The sequence below is a fragment of the Cervus elaphus genome, chromosome 6, assembly GCF_910594005.1.
Source record: "Cervus elaphus chromosome 6, mCerEla1.1, whole genome shotgun sequence".
NCBI classification, from domain to species: domain Eukaryota; kingdom Metazoa; phylum Chordata; class Mammalia; order Artiodactyla; family Cervidae; genus Cervus; species Cervus elaphus.
In genome coordinates, this window is record NC_057820.1 from 29,610,742 (window position 1) to 29,624,454 (window position 13,713).

The window sequence follows — 13,713 nt, forward strand, 5'->3', positions numbered from 1 at the left end:
GCCACTGGACCACCAGGAAAGTCCCCTATATTCATTTATAAATGCGAAAGTCAAAAGCGGACACAGTAATCATTTTCAATACCCTGAAGCTTTATAAAAAAATACTAATTTTCAATGCCCTAAAGCTTTCTGAAAAACAAAACTGTATATTGCTTATACTTCTAGAGTTTATAACTATGATCCCCTGAATCTTTTTCTTTTGTCATGTTTATACTTAAGATGGGGATTCCCTGATAGCTAAGTTGGTAAGAATCCGCCTGCAATGCAGGAGACCCCGATTTAATTCCTGGGTTGGGAAGATCAGCTGGAGAAAGGATAGGCTATCCACTCCAGTATTCTTGGGCTTCCCTTGTGGCTCAGCTGGTAAAGAATCTGCCTGCAATGCGGGAGACCTAGGTTTGACCCCTGGGTTGAGAAGATCCTCTGGAGAAGGGAAAGTCTACCCACTCCATGATTCTGGCCTGGAGAATTCCACGGACTGTATATAGTCCATAGGGTCGCAAAGAGTCAAACACAACTCAGCAACTTTCACTTTCACTATACTTAAGATGACTTCATCTTCTGACTCTATTTTGTCCCCAATGATTTTTTTTATTTCACCTTTGACAGATAGTTGTCTGAAATTTATTTCTCTCATCATGGTATGAACTTTTAAACTGCAAATTCCCAAATATTCATTTCTTGGTTAACAACAATAATAAATAACAACAGAGAAACCATTCCAAGAAAAAAACTGCAAAAAGTACTAACAGGTGGAGTCTAAACAATATACTACCCAAAAACCAATGGGTCACTGAAGAAATCAAAGAGGAAATCAAAAAATACCTAGAGACAAATGAAAACAAAAACACAGTGATCCAAAATACATGGGATGCAGCAAAAACAGTTCTAAGAGGGAATTTTATAGCAATACAAACCTACCTCAGAAAATAAGAAAAATCTCAAATAAACAATCTAAGCTTTAATTACCTGGGAAAATGGAACAAATAAAACCCAAAGTTAGTGGAAAGAAAGAAATCATGAGGAAAAGAGCATAATTAAATGAGATAGAAACTAAGGAAAAAAAATAGAAAACATTAATGAAACTGACACCTGGTCTCTGAAAAAATAAAAAAAATTGATAAACCCAAAGAAATAAAATCAGAAATGAAAGACATTAAAAACAATAGCACAGAAGTACAAATGATCATTAAGAGATTACTACAAAAAATTACAGCCAACCAAATGGATAACTTAGAGGAAAGTGATAAACTCTAGAAACATACAATCTCCCAAAACTGAATCTGGAAAAAACAGGAAATATGAACAGATGGATTACCAGTATTGAAATGAATCAGCAATTTTAAAAAACAAACAAACAAAAAACCTTCCAACAAACAAAAGTGAAAGACCAAATAGCTTCACAGGTGAATTCTACCAAAGAAGTCATATGCTGCTGCTAAGCTGCTTTAGTCGTGTCCGACTCTGTGCAACCCCATAGGCGGCAGCCCACCAGGGCCCCCCGTCCCTGGGATTCTCCAGGCAAGAACTCTGGAGTGGGTTGCCATTTCCTTCTCCAATGCATGAAAGTGAAAAGTGAAAGTGAAGTCACTCAGTCATGTCCGACTCTTAGCGACCCCATAACTCAACATCAAAAAAATAAACAACACAATTAAAAGATGGACAGAGGACCTGAATAGACATTTTTACAAAGACATACAGATGACCAACAGACACAATAAAAGATGCTCAATTTCATCAATCATGAGGGAAATGGAAACTAAAACCATAATGAGATACTGTTTCACATCTGTTAAAATGGCTATTATCAAAAAGACAACAAATAATGAGTATTGGCAAGCATTTAACAAAAAGGAAATTTATATGCACTGCTGATGAAACTGTGAATTGGTGCAGCCACTATGGAAAAATGTATAGTGGTGCTTCAGAGTCTCTTCAGAATATTAAAAATTGAACTGCCATAAGATGTGGCAATTTCATTTCTGGGTATTTACGCAAAGAAAACACAAACACTAATTTGAAAAGATATATGCAAACAATTTTTCATTCCAACATTATTTTCAATACCTAAAATATGAAAGTAACTTCAGTGTCTATCAACAGATGAATAAATAAAGAATATGCAGTATGTATATATATTTATATTTATTTAAAGATATAAACCTCCAGTTATAAGTCAGCTTGAGAATATACTATTCAACATAAAGAGTATGGTCAATGACACTGTAATAACTTTGTATGGGAACAGATGACTACTAGACTTAACATGACGATCATTTCATAATGTATGGAAATGTCAAATCATTATGCAATACGCCTGAAACTAACATAACACTGTATATCAACAATTATTTCTATTTTTTTAAATGTAATGGAAGCATTTTTAATAATCTAGTCTGGATAGAGAAGCAGAAGTGAACAGAAAAAGACAGGATGGAGGACAGTACAGCAGGGAGCACCATAAAGCCCAGGCTAAGGAACTCGACTCAAAGCACTAGTCACTGGTGAATCAAGGGAGGAGACAGCAAATATAGAAACTGTAAGGCCAGAAATCTTCTTCTTATCTAAGCACTGTATGATACAGTAAAACTGAGAACTGATCATGAATCATATCTTACTTTGGGCCAGCTGACATCACTGGACAACTTTCTTCTGTACAAAAATCTGTGATTGTTCCATAAAGCATGTTGATCTGATTGAAGAAATCTACAGCTGCAAAGCAATATTATTTATAGGTAAAAAGTTAAATTTTAATTTTACTCAAAGAGAATCTTTTATTTCAGCAAAATATGAGCTCTATCCACATTTTTTCCTCAACAAAGAACAGATAATAAGTATACAAGAAAAAATACTTAACTCACTGAATTTGGGAGCTTCTGGTTAAGTGACTCCCTTAAGAAAATAAAAAGGCAAGCACACCATGTTAATATGTTGATGTATGGCAGAAACCAACACAATATTATAATTATCCTTCAATTAAAAATACATAAATTTTAAACAAGGCAAGCACAGAGTGGGAAAAATTATTTGCAACACATATAATCAATAAAGATCCTGTATTCAGAATATATAAAGAACTTTCATAGATCACTAAGAGTGAGACAGTTTCTGAGTCTCTTGGCTATCTCTACGGAAAAGTAAAACTCGACTTTTCACTTAGTTCAGTAGAGTTCAGTCACTCAGTTGTGTCCGACTCTTTGTGACCCCGTGGACTGCAGCATGCCAGGCTTCCCTGTCTATCACCAACTCCTGGAGCTTGCTCAAACTCATGCCCATTGAGCTGGTGATGCCATCGAACTATCTCATCCTCTGTCGTCCCCATCTCCTCCTGCCTTCGATCTTTTCCAGCATCAGGGTCTTTTCTAATGAGTCAGTTCTTCCCATCAGGTGGCCAAAGTACTGGAGCTTTAGCTTCAGCATCAGTCCTTCCAATGAATATTCAGGACTGATCTCCTTTAGGATAGACTGGTTTGATCTCCATGCAGTCCAAAGGACTCTCAAGAGTCTTCTCCAACACCACAGTTCAAAAGCATCAGTTCTTCAGTGCTCAGCTTTCTTGATGGTCCAACTTTCACATCCATACATGACTACTGGAAAAATCATAGCTTTGACTAGACGGACTTCTGTTGCAAAGTAATATCTCTGCTTTTTAATATACTGTCTAGTTTGGTCATAGCTTTTCTTCCAAGGAGCAAGTGTCTTTTTAATTTCGTAGCTGCAGTCACCATCTGCAGTGATTTTGGAGCCCAAGAAAATAAAATCTCTCACTGTTTCCATTGTCTCCCCATCTATTTGCCATGAAGTGGTGGGACTGCATGCCATGATCCTAGTTCACTAAATGCTGAGTTTTAAGCCAGCTTTTCCACTCTCCTCTTTCACTTTCATCAAGAGGATCTTTAGTTCCTCTTTGTTTTCTGCCATAAGGGTGGTATCATCTGCGTATCTGAGGTTATTGATATTTCTCCTGGCAATCATGATTCTAGCTTGTGCTTCATCCAGTCCGGCATTTCACATGATGTACTCTGCATATAAGTTAAGTAAGCAGAGTAACAATACACAGCCTTGATGTACTCCTTTCCCAATTTGGAACCAGTCCATTGTTCCATGTCCAGTTCAAACCGTTGCTTCTTGACCTACATACAGATTTCTCAGGAGGCAGGTAAGATGGTCCAGTATTTCCATCTCTTTAAGAATTAAAAAAAAAAAAAAGAATTTCCCACAGTTTGCTGTGATCCACACAGTCAAAGGCTTTAGTGTAGTCAGTGAATGTTTTTCTGGAATTCTCTTGCTTCTTCTATGATCCAATGGATGATGGCAATTTGATCTCTGGTTCCTCTGCCTTTTCTAAATCCAGCTTGAACATCTGGAAGTTCTCAGTTCATGTACTGTTGAAGCCACGCTTGGAGAATTTGAGTTTTACTTTGGAAGCGTTTGAGATGAGTGCAATTGTACAGTAGTTTGAACATTCTTTGGCATTGCCTTTCTTTGAGATTGGAATGAAGTGACCTTTTCCAGTCCTGTGGCCACTGCTGAGTTTTCCAAATTTGCTGGCATATTGAGTGTAGCACTTTAACAGCATCATCTCTTAGGATCTGAAATAGTTCAGCTGGAATTCCATCACTTCCACTAGCTTTGTTCATTGTGATGGTTCCTAAGGCCCATTTGACTTCACACTCCAGGATGTCTGGCTCTAGGTAAGTGATCACATCATCGTGATTATCTGGGTCATCAAGATCTTTTTTGTCTAGTTCTTCTGTGTATTCTTGCCACCTCTTCTTCATATGCTTCTGTTAGGTCCAGACCGATTCTGTCTTTTATTGTGCCCAGATTCACATAAAATGTTCCCCTGGTATCTCTAATTTTTTGAAGAGATGTCTAGTCTTTCCCATTCTCTTGTTTTCCTCTATTTATTTGCACTGATCACTTAGGAAGCTTTCCTATCTCTCCTTAAGAGTCTTTGGAACTCTGCATTAAGATGGATGTATCTTTCTTTTTCTCCTTTGCCTTTTGCTCCTCTTCTTTTCTCAGTTATTTGTAAAGTTCCTCAGACAGCCATTTTGCCTTTTTGCATTTCTTTTTCTTGGGGATGGTTTTGATCTCTACCTCCTGTACAGTATCAGGAACTTCCGTCCATAGTTCTTCAGGCACTCTGTCTATCAGATCTACGCCCTTGAATCCATTTGTCACTTCCACTGTATAATCATAGGGGATTTGATTTAGGTCATAGCTGAATGGTCTAGTGGTTTTCCCTACTTTCTTCAATTTAAGTCTGAATTTTGCAATAAGGAGTTCATGATCTGAACCACAGTCAGCTCCTGGTCTTGTTTTTGGTAACTGTATAGAGTTTCTCCGTCTTTGGCTGCAAAGAATATAATCAATCTGATTTCGGTTTTGGCCATCTGGTGATGTCCATGTGTAGAGTCTTCTCTTGTATTGTTGCAAGAGGGTGTCTGCTATGACCAGTGCATTCTCTTGGCAAAACTCTGTTAGCCTTTGCCCTGTTTCATTTTGTATTCCATGGCCAAACTTGCCTGTTACTCCATATATCTCTTGACTTCCTATTTTTGCATTCCAATCCCCTATAATGAAAAGGACATCTTTTTTGGGTGTTAGTTCTAGAAGGTCATGTAGGTCTTCATAGAACTGTTCAACTTCAGCTTCTTCAGCATTATTGGTTGGGGCATAGACTTGGATAACCGTGATATTGAATGGTTTGCCTTAGAAATGAACAGAGATCATTCTGTCGTTTATGAGATTGCACCCAAGTACTCACTGTGGTTTATATTTGTATTTCTTGGATAATTAGTGATGTTGAGCATCTTTTCATGTGCTTATTGGCCATCTGTATGTTTTCTTTGGGAAAATGTCTATTTAGTTCTTTGGCCCATTTTTAATTGAGTTGTCCTCCATGTGAACAAAGGGTAACCTATGGCTTTGAAATCCCAGCTCTATACTTAACAGTTGTTACTTAACCTCCCTGGATCTCAGTTTCCTGCCTCTAAAATTTGGTATATTGCAGAGTGCTAAAAAAAGAAAAAAAAAAAAAAAGACTTGTCTCATAAAGGAGACATTTAGTCATTGTTAGTTTTCTTCCACAAAGACATGGCCTCAAGATTCTATGCAACAAAAATTAATTATAAGCTATACATCTGCTTTTTCCAAAACTCTGAATTTTCTATCTTTAAGCTATCACTCTTTCTGGCAGCAGAATATTTAAAAACAGCCTCTGGTTTCTGGCTATGAGATTAGTTATTGAATTTGTAAAATGTCCTATCTTCTACCATTTATCTTCATCTGGCAAGTAAACTGAAGCCAAAAGGCCATTAAGATATCAATCTTATCAACAAATTCCCTTCAGCCTTTTATGCACCCGAAATGTTCACTTAATCACTGTCAGTAATGGAAATTATCTGTTTAGTCTCAAATCCTATTCACTTTATAAGTGTCATTTGGAAAGATTACTATATGTGTGTGTATATATATATACATATATATAAGAAAAAACTGTAATCCAATATTTCAGTCAATTGCTATATTTTAAAAGCAGAATTCCATGTTCCATGGGGATGTTCTAACACCTCAGTTCAAAGTAATTTTCTTCCAGCTATAAATGCAAAATGTCTGTGAAATTTTAGAAGCTCCTCAAGTTCTAGACATTTCAATAGTACAGACAGTTCTGGCTATGGAGGCAGAATACAGACAGGTAACAGTGATCTGCTTTTATAAAAGTCAGAGTCTCTTGTAGGACAGAAGCCCTATGTCACACTGCTGCGTTAGTTTCTGCCGTACACTGAAGGGATTCCCGCTGTGTGTACACACCTGTCCCCTCCCTCTGGGACGGCCCTCCCACTCCCCATCCCACCACCTCGGGTCATCACAGATCATCAAGCTGAGCTCCCTGTGCCATAGCACGAGTTCCCGTCAGCTACCTGCTTCCTCAGGCTTTTCACATTCGAAAATGAGCTCGCAAATAAATGGTACAAGAAAAGGCACAAAAAAGTATCAAAAAAAAGAATATGCACATATGTTAGAAATTTATTCTGCATAGAACTATTTAATGAGTTAGATGAGTCTCAACAATAAAGCAAACAAATTACTTTTCTCTCTTCAGTAAATAAACTCTCCAGGGTCAGGAGGATAACTGTAGTATAATAAATATTGCCCTTAAGGAACTGCTGTCACAGTGAGGCTTTAAGACATCTCAGTAAAATCCTTTAGATTCCTAAAAGTCATCAGTGGGTGGCAGCTCAATTTATAAATCCCATGATATGTTTCAAACCACAATAAAATACCATCAAGTATTATAATAAAAATATGATTCTGCTTCTCCTTAATCAAAGCCTAGACATTTAGTATATATTTTCAATTTAATTTTATTTCTACTAGAGTCATATAAATTTCCTCCAATTATAAAACTTTATTAATTTCCTCACCGAGTCCGATAAACCTTGAATACTAAAGTACCACTTTTATTTCCCCACTTTTTCTGCTTAACTCCCAGGAATATATTTACTTTTTACTTACATTTTTTTCTTCCTAGAGGTTAAGAATATATCATAAACATATTTCACTAATTTCATAAGATCACTATTGAATTTTTTTTTTTTTAAAGCATAGTTAAGACAAATAACTGAGTATGCTACTCGAAGAGGCAATTTGGCATAGTGGTTAAAGCAGTCTCTAAAATTATATAACTATATTTGAGCCCAGCCTCTATCACTACTAGCTATATAACCTAGCCTAATTACTACAATTTTCTGTCTCAGATTTCTTATCAATATACTCAGATAATAATAATACCTACATCATGAGATTGTAAAGATGAAATAAAGTAATCCATGTAGAAGAAAATAAAAACAATAATTTGAAAAGATACATGCACCCCAATGTCAAAGCAGCATATGGAAGTTAATAGCCAAGATACAGAAGCAACCTAAAACATCCATTAACAGATAAATGGATAACGGTGTGTGTGTGTGTGTGTGTATTTATATATATACACACATATATATCTCCCTCACACACATACACACACACAATGGTACATTACTGAGCCACAAAAAAGAATGGAATTTACCATTTACAACGACATGGATGGACCTGGAAAGTATTTTGCTTAATGAAGTTAAGTCAAACACAGAAAAACAAATTCTATATGATATCACTTAAATGTAGGATCTAAAAAACAAAATGAATGAATACAATAAAACAGAAACAGACTCACAGATATAGAGAACAAACTATTGGTTACCAGTAGGGAGAGAGAAGGGAAGAAGGGCCAGATAGAGACAGGGGATTAAGAGGTACAAACCGGCAAGTATCAAATAAATAAGCTACAAGGGTATATTGTACAGCTCAGGGAAATATAGCCATTGTACTGCAGTAATTTTAGATTCAGTATAATCTATAAAAATACTGAATCACTATATTATACATGTGAAAACAATACAATATTATAAAGCAATTAAACTTCAGTAAAATAAATAAAAATAATTCATGTAGAAAGAATAGCAGAATGCCAGACACATAGTGTCCTACAGACATCAATTGCTGTATCATTATTTTTTCCAAGAAGATGGTAAATCTATGCTTTGAATTACATGATAACAGGAGATAATTTCATGTAATTCCATATTCAGAAATAAAGTATCATAAAGGTTAAAGTGGATTGAGGTACCACTATATTGTGGTTTCAGGGTGCTAACTAAATGCTAGAAAACACAGCACCCAACACTGACCTACAGTGAGTCTACTACCCTAACAGAGTCCACTGAGGAACAGAAAGACTACTTACTGTTCACGGCAACCCACTCATTTAGATCCTCCCCCTCAGGGAGCATGACAGCCATCCGGAGGTTGCCACTGCCCAGAGTGGCCTCTGCATGCTTTAAGAGCTCATACTGGTGAGAACCCTCTGGAATGTTCTTCTTTGGTTTAAACGTTTTAGACGAGCGACTCCCACTATGAATAGAAAAGAAAAAAGGAGTTTTTAAGGCATGACCTTTCACACAGTCTACCACATGATACCACTGGATAAAATAACATAGAAGTGATCCTAAAAGTCCACCAATGTATAGCTTGAAATTGTACTGGCTACATTAAATCTTGGAAATACCATTGCTGTAACTACTGTTTGATACCCCAAACTCCTACAACCTTCTCTATATTCTCTACTGTAACTACAAAGGAGAAAAAAGAATTTTTAGCTATAGCTAATCCAGCTAACAAATCCAACAATAAATTAATGATTCAGGATTACAGGTTGTAATACATAAAAATAAAAGAGTAGTCTGTGATAATCTTTAGTCATTGTATTCTTTTTTACCCCTATTTTAAGTCTCTCATTCTAAGATAAATAATTTCCTTTGTACAAGAAGTACTGTAGCTCGCCAGGCTCCTCTGTCCATGGGGATTCTCCAGGCAAGAATACTGGAATAGGTTGCCAAGTCCATCCTCCAGAGGATCTTCCCAGCCCAGGCTCAGCTCTTAACACTGATCCCTCTCTGTGCCAGGGGTGCAGTGTGTGTATGTCTGTCTGTCTGTCTCCTTGCCGGGGGTGTGTGTGTGGGGGGGGGTGCGCCCACACACGCGCGCATGCTAAATCACTTCAGTCTCTACTCAATAGCCAAGAATCTCTTTACAAACACTAATCAGGCGACGTTACTCCTCTGCTTAAAACCACACTCAGTGGTTCCCCAGTGGACTTCAGAGTGAACCCCAAAGTCAAATATTAAACATACTAAGGCTCTGGACCCACATTAGAGTGTGGAAACCCTTCTTCAGTTTAATCAGATAATATATTAAAAGTCAAATTCTCTCCCAGCATCTCTGAAATATGAAATATGAAAACATAGAAAAGATTATCATGCCTACCAAACTTGAGGCTTATTTCATTTTCCTCCTCCTCCTTTATCAAAATTTAGTGTGAAAAATAAACTTGACCAATAATTTTTTTGACAAAAGACATTTTTACTAAGTTTTGTATGATTAAGCACAAAAGCAGCTCTCCTAACACCAATCTGGTGTTTGTATTCAGACCAAGTGTTAAGCACGCTCCCTTTAATTAGCCCACTGGTCAGACGGTGCCATAGCTGATGATGTAACAAAGCTGCTCTGAAAAGGGCTGGCAGAGAACGTGAGAACAACACGAACCTCGGCTGTGTCTGCACCCAGGGGGGTCCCCACAAATATCTACTTATTGAACCACTGTCCCTTCAAGTGTTAGGCTTCCAAATGTCTTCTTGATGGATGACCCATTCAGAATTGGTCTTCCACAAAACTAAACACATTCTCCTCAAAGACCTTACACATGGGTAAAAAGAAAAAAAAAAAATCTGAGTTTGGTTTTGTGAAGGTCAGTTCTGACACTAATCAGCTATGTTATTTAAGGCAAATTACCCAACTTCCTTGAGCCTATTTTTTCTTTAATAGTGAAAGCCTAATAACAATATAAAACATTACCATCACCTGTATCATGCAAGAGCCGCAAAATGAGAAAATAATGAGTAAAAAAAAGCTTTTAAAACTGTAAAATGCTGTGCAAATGTTAGTATCCTTCCTTTTCCTGAACCAGAATGACTCACAGTAAAAAGCAAAATGGTAGTCCAATGTCCAAAGCTGGACTCAACCCCTACTCCCACTCTCATTTCCTAAGACTGGATGGGGAAATTTTTACTTTGGAAATGAATGCTCTTACACATTAAGCTACAAATAGAATTTTTAAAAAAATTGTTTGGGTTTTTTTTTTTTTTTGGTGCTTTTCCTATATTAAGGTTCAAGTGATCTCAGAATAATGGTGGGGACAGACAGGAAATCAAGAAAACAAGGTGCCCATTCTCATTTTGCTATTTTCTTCTTATGTTACTCAGGAAACTACAAATTATCATCTGGGCTTCGATTTCTTTATTTTGCTTTTTTGAAAGTCTGGAAAATAACTTTTTACAGAAGGGTATAATTTAGAGATGAGATGATGTTTATAAAACGCTTTCAGTTCCCTGAGTTCTCTCCCTTCTCAGTTCCTCATGTCCATGCACAGTTATACTTCCAAAATGCTTTCAAGTCCTCCACTGAATTCCCCTTGTTTCTGACCCTTCTGCTTTACTCAGGCAAAATAATTAATCATTTCAGTATTCTGATTTTTTAAATGTTCTTTTTTCAAATTATATTCAACTTTTTCAAGTGCTACCTGAAACTTCAACCAGGATGCACCCTACTCTGGAAGGGGTGATCAGTACTCCTCCTTATTCCCATGTCAAAAGACCAACTGAAGAGTCCTCAAGTTCAAAAGCACAAGTACTAAAACATGTACACAAAATTCCTCATCAGCGAGTGCAAGCTCTTACACTAATGTGGCCAAATATATAAGGTCTATGATAAAACCCGAACGAACTTTTCAGCTAACCCAGTATCTCACATGGCATGTTAAGATATTTGATGCAAATATTAAAAAACATTTTCAATAACAGAAAGTATGTAGCCCCCCACCCCACCCTTTTCAGAGTCTGTCTATACAAGCATAAAAATACTTGTGCTTGTTTTATACAACTGTTACCTACTACAGTATACTAAAGAATGCTTTCCACTTTTAATATGTCCAGAAGATTGTTGTACTTTAAAGTAGATCTACTTTATTCTTTTTAAAGACTGAATAATATTTCCTTATATAGATAGATAATATTTTCAACCAGTCACCTATTGATAAACATTTAGGTTGTTTCCAGTCATTTATCACTTTAAACAATGCTGCAGTAAGTCTCCTCATATTATAAAAGATAAATTCTTAGAAGTAAAATTGCCCTGCTAAAGGGCATATGCATTTTTAATGTTTACATAAGGTCTATTTTTTCCCCCAAAATAAGTTGGATTCTTTTAAAACTCAATAACAATGTATGAGAGTAGCTGTATACTTTTTTGGTCTTAAAGGACAGGAATTCAGCTAGTTTCTCTTGTATAGGTCCCAACAGGACATCATAACTATATGACAACTTAGAGCTTTCTGATTAGAACGTAAATGTGATTGACAAGTCATAGCATTACCCTGAGGTCTTTTCTTTTAAAATAAATACCCAGGAGTCAGGTTTGTTTATCCCAGTCCTTTTACTCATATTTGAAGGTCAATCAATTTCTAGAGAAAGACAGAATGGCTTGACAAGTAAATAAGTGAGCCTTAAGGGAAAACTCTGACAAACGGACAAAACAAATCCGTTAAAATTAGTCATTCAATTTGATCTACTTTTAGTAAATTTCAAAAGCATTGTGTACTTCCTCTTTGAGACCCTAAAGAATAAACTGGTCCCCATTGTGACATCTACATTTATTCTCATAAACCATTGGTTACCATCTCAACACAGTTACACCCATCATTACCCTCAATTTTAACTATTTACTGTTCAATCCAACTATAAACAAAATTGGTATTTTCTAAACTGGGTTTGAGAATCTTAAGGCTGAAGGAATTGGGGAGGGGGTTTTTACAGAGAACTCAAAACGGGGGTACCAGGAAGTACTGAAAAGTGAAAGTGTTAGTCACTCAGTGGTGTCTGACTCTTTGCGACTCTTTGCAACCCTTTGTAGCCCTCCAGGCTCCTGTGTCCACGGGATTTCCCAGGCAAGAACTGAACTGGATAGCCATTCCCTTCTCCAGGGTATCTTCCCTACCCAGGGACCAAATCCAGGTCTCCTGCATTGCAGGCAGATTCTTTACCACTGGAGCCAGTGGTAAAGCCTAGTGGGGAAACCCCACTAGGAAGGGTTAGAAGAATATATATCTATATATAATTTAGACAGTGAAAAACATGTCAATATAATCAAAATTAGAAACAAATTTACATCAACTTATTTGCATCAATAACTCCATATCTTCAAAGTCAAGCAACTTACTCTGATCACCCAGCTAATTAAATGGCAGAAGTGGGATTCAACAAAAAGACAACTCACAGATTGGGAGAAAATATTTGCAAGTGAAGTGACCAACAACGGATTAGTCTCCAAAACCTGCAAGCAGCTAATGAGGCTTAACATCAACAAAACAAACAACCCAATCAAAAAATGGGCAGAAGACCTAAATAAACATTTTTCCATAAAGGACATACAAATGGCCAAGAGGCACATGAAAGATGCTCAACACTGCTAATTATTAAAGAAATGCAAATCAAAATTACAACAAGATATCATCTCACACCAATTGAAAACAACTATCATCATAAAATCCATAAACAATAAATGCTAGAGAGGGTGTGGAGAGAAGGGAACCCTCCTACACTGTTCGGAACATAAACTGGTAGAGCCACTAGGAAGAAGAGTATGGACGCTCCTTAAAAAGCCAAAAATAGAGCTATCATATGACCCTGCAATCCCTTTCTTGGGCATACATCCAGAGAAAAACATGGTCCAAAAGGATAAATGCATTCCAATGTTCACTTCACTGCAGCACTATGTACAACAGCCAAAACGTGGAAGCAACCTAAATGCCCATTAAAAGAGAAATGGATAAAGAAAACGTGATGCATATATACAATAGAATATTACTTGGCCACTAAAAAGAATGGAACAAAGCCATTTGCAGCAACAGGAGTGGACCTAGGGACTGTCGTACTGAGTAAAGTCAAGTTAGACAGAGGAGAAATAGCATGTGACATCCTTTTAAATGCAGAATTTAAAAAGAAATGATACAAATGAACTTATTTACAAAACAGACTCAAAGACTTACAGGAT

General features: G+C 36.7%; 1 protein-coding gene across 1 annotated transcript in view; it reads right to left on the bottom strand.

Annotated features, from left to right (window-relative positions):
• MOB1B (MOB kinase activator 1B) overlaps window positions 1-13,713 on the bottom strand; it is a 57,276-nt gene that overhangs the window by 13,682 nt on the left and 29,881 nt on the right. Inside the window, exons 2-3 of the mRNA XM_043906532.1 lie at window positions 8,795-8,961; window positions 2,619-2,712 (exon numbers count right to left, since the gene is read on the bottom strand). Of these exons, the coding sequence (XP_043762467.1) occupies window positions 2,619-2,712; window positions 8,795-8,961 (261 nt within the window). The remainder of the gene's footprint in view (window positions 1-2,618; window positions 2,713-8,794; window positions 8,962-13,713) is intronic.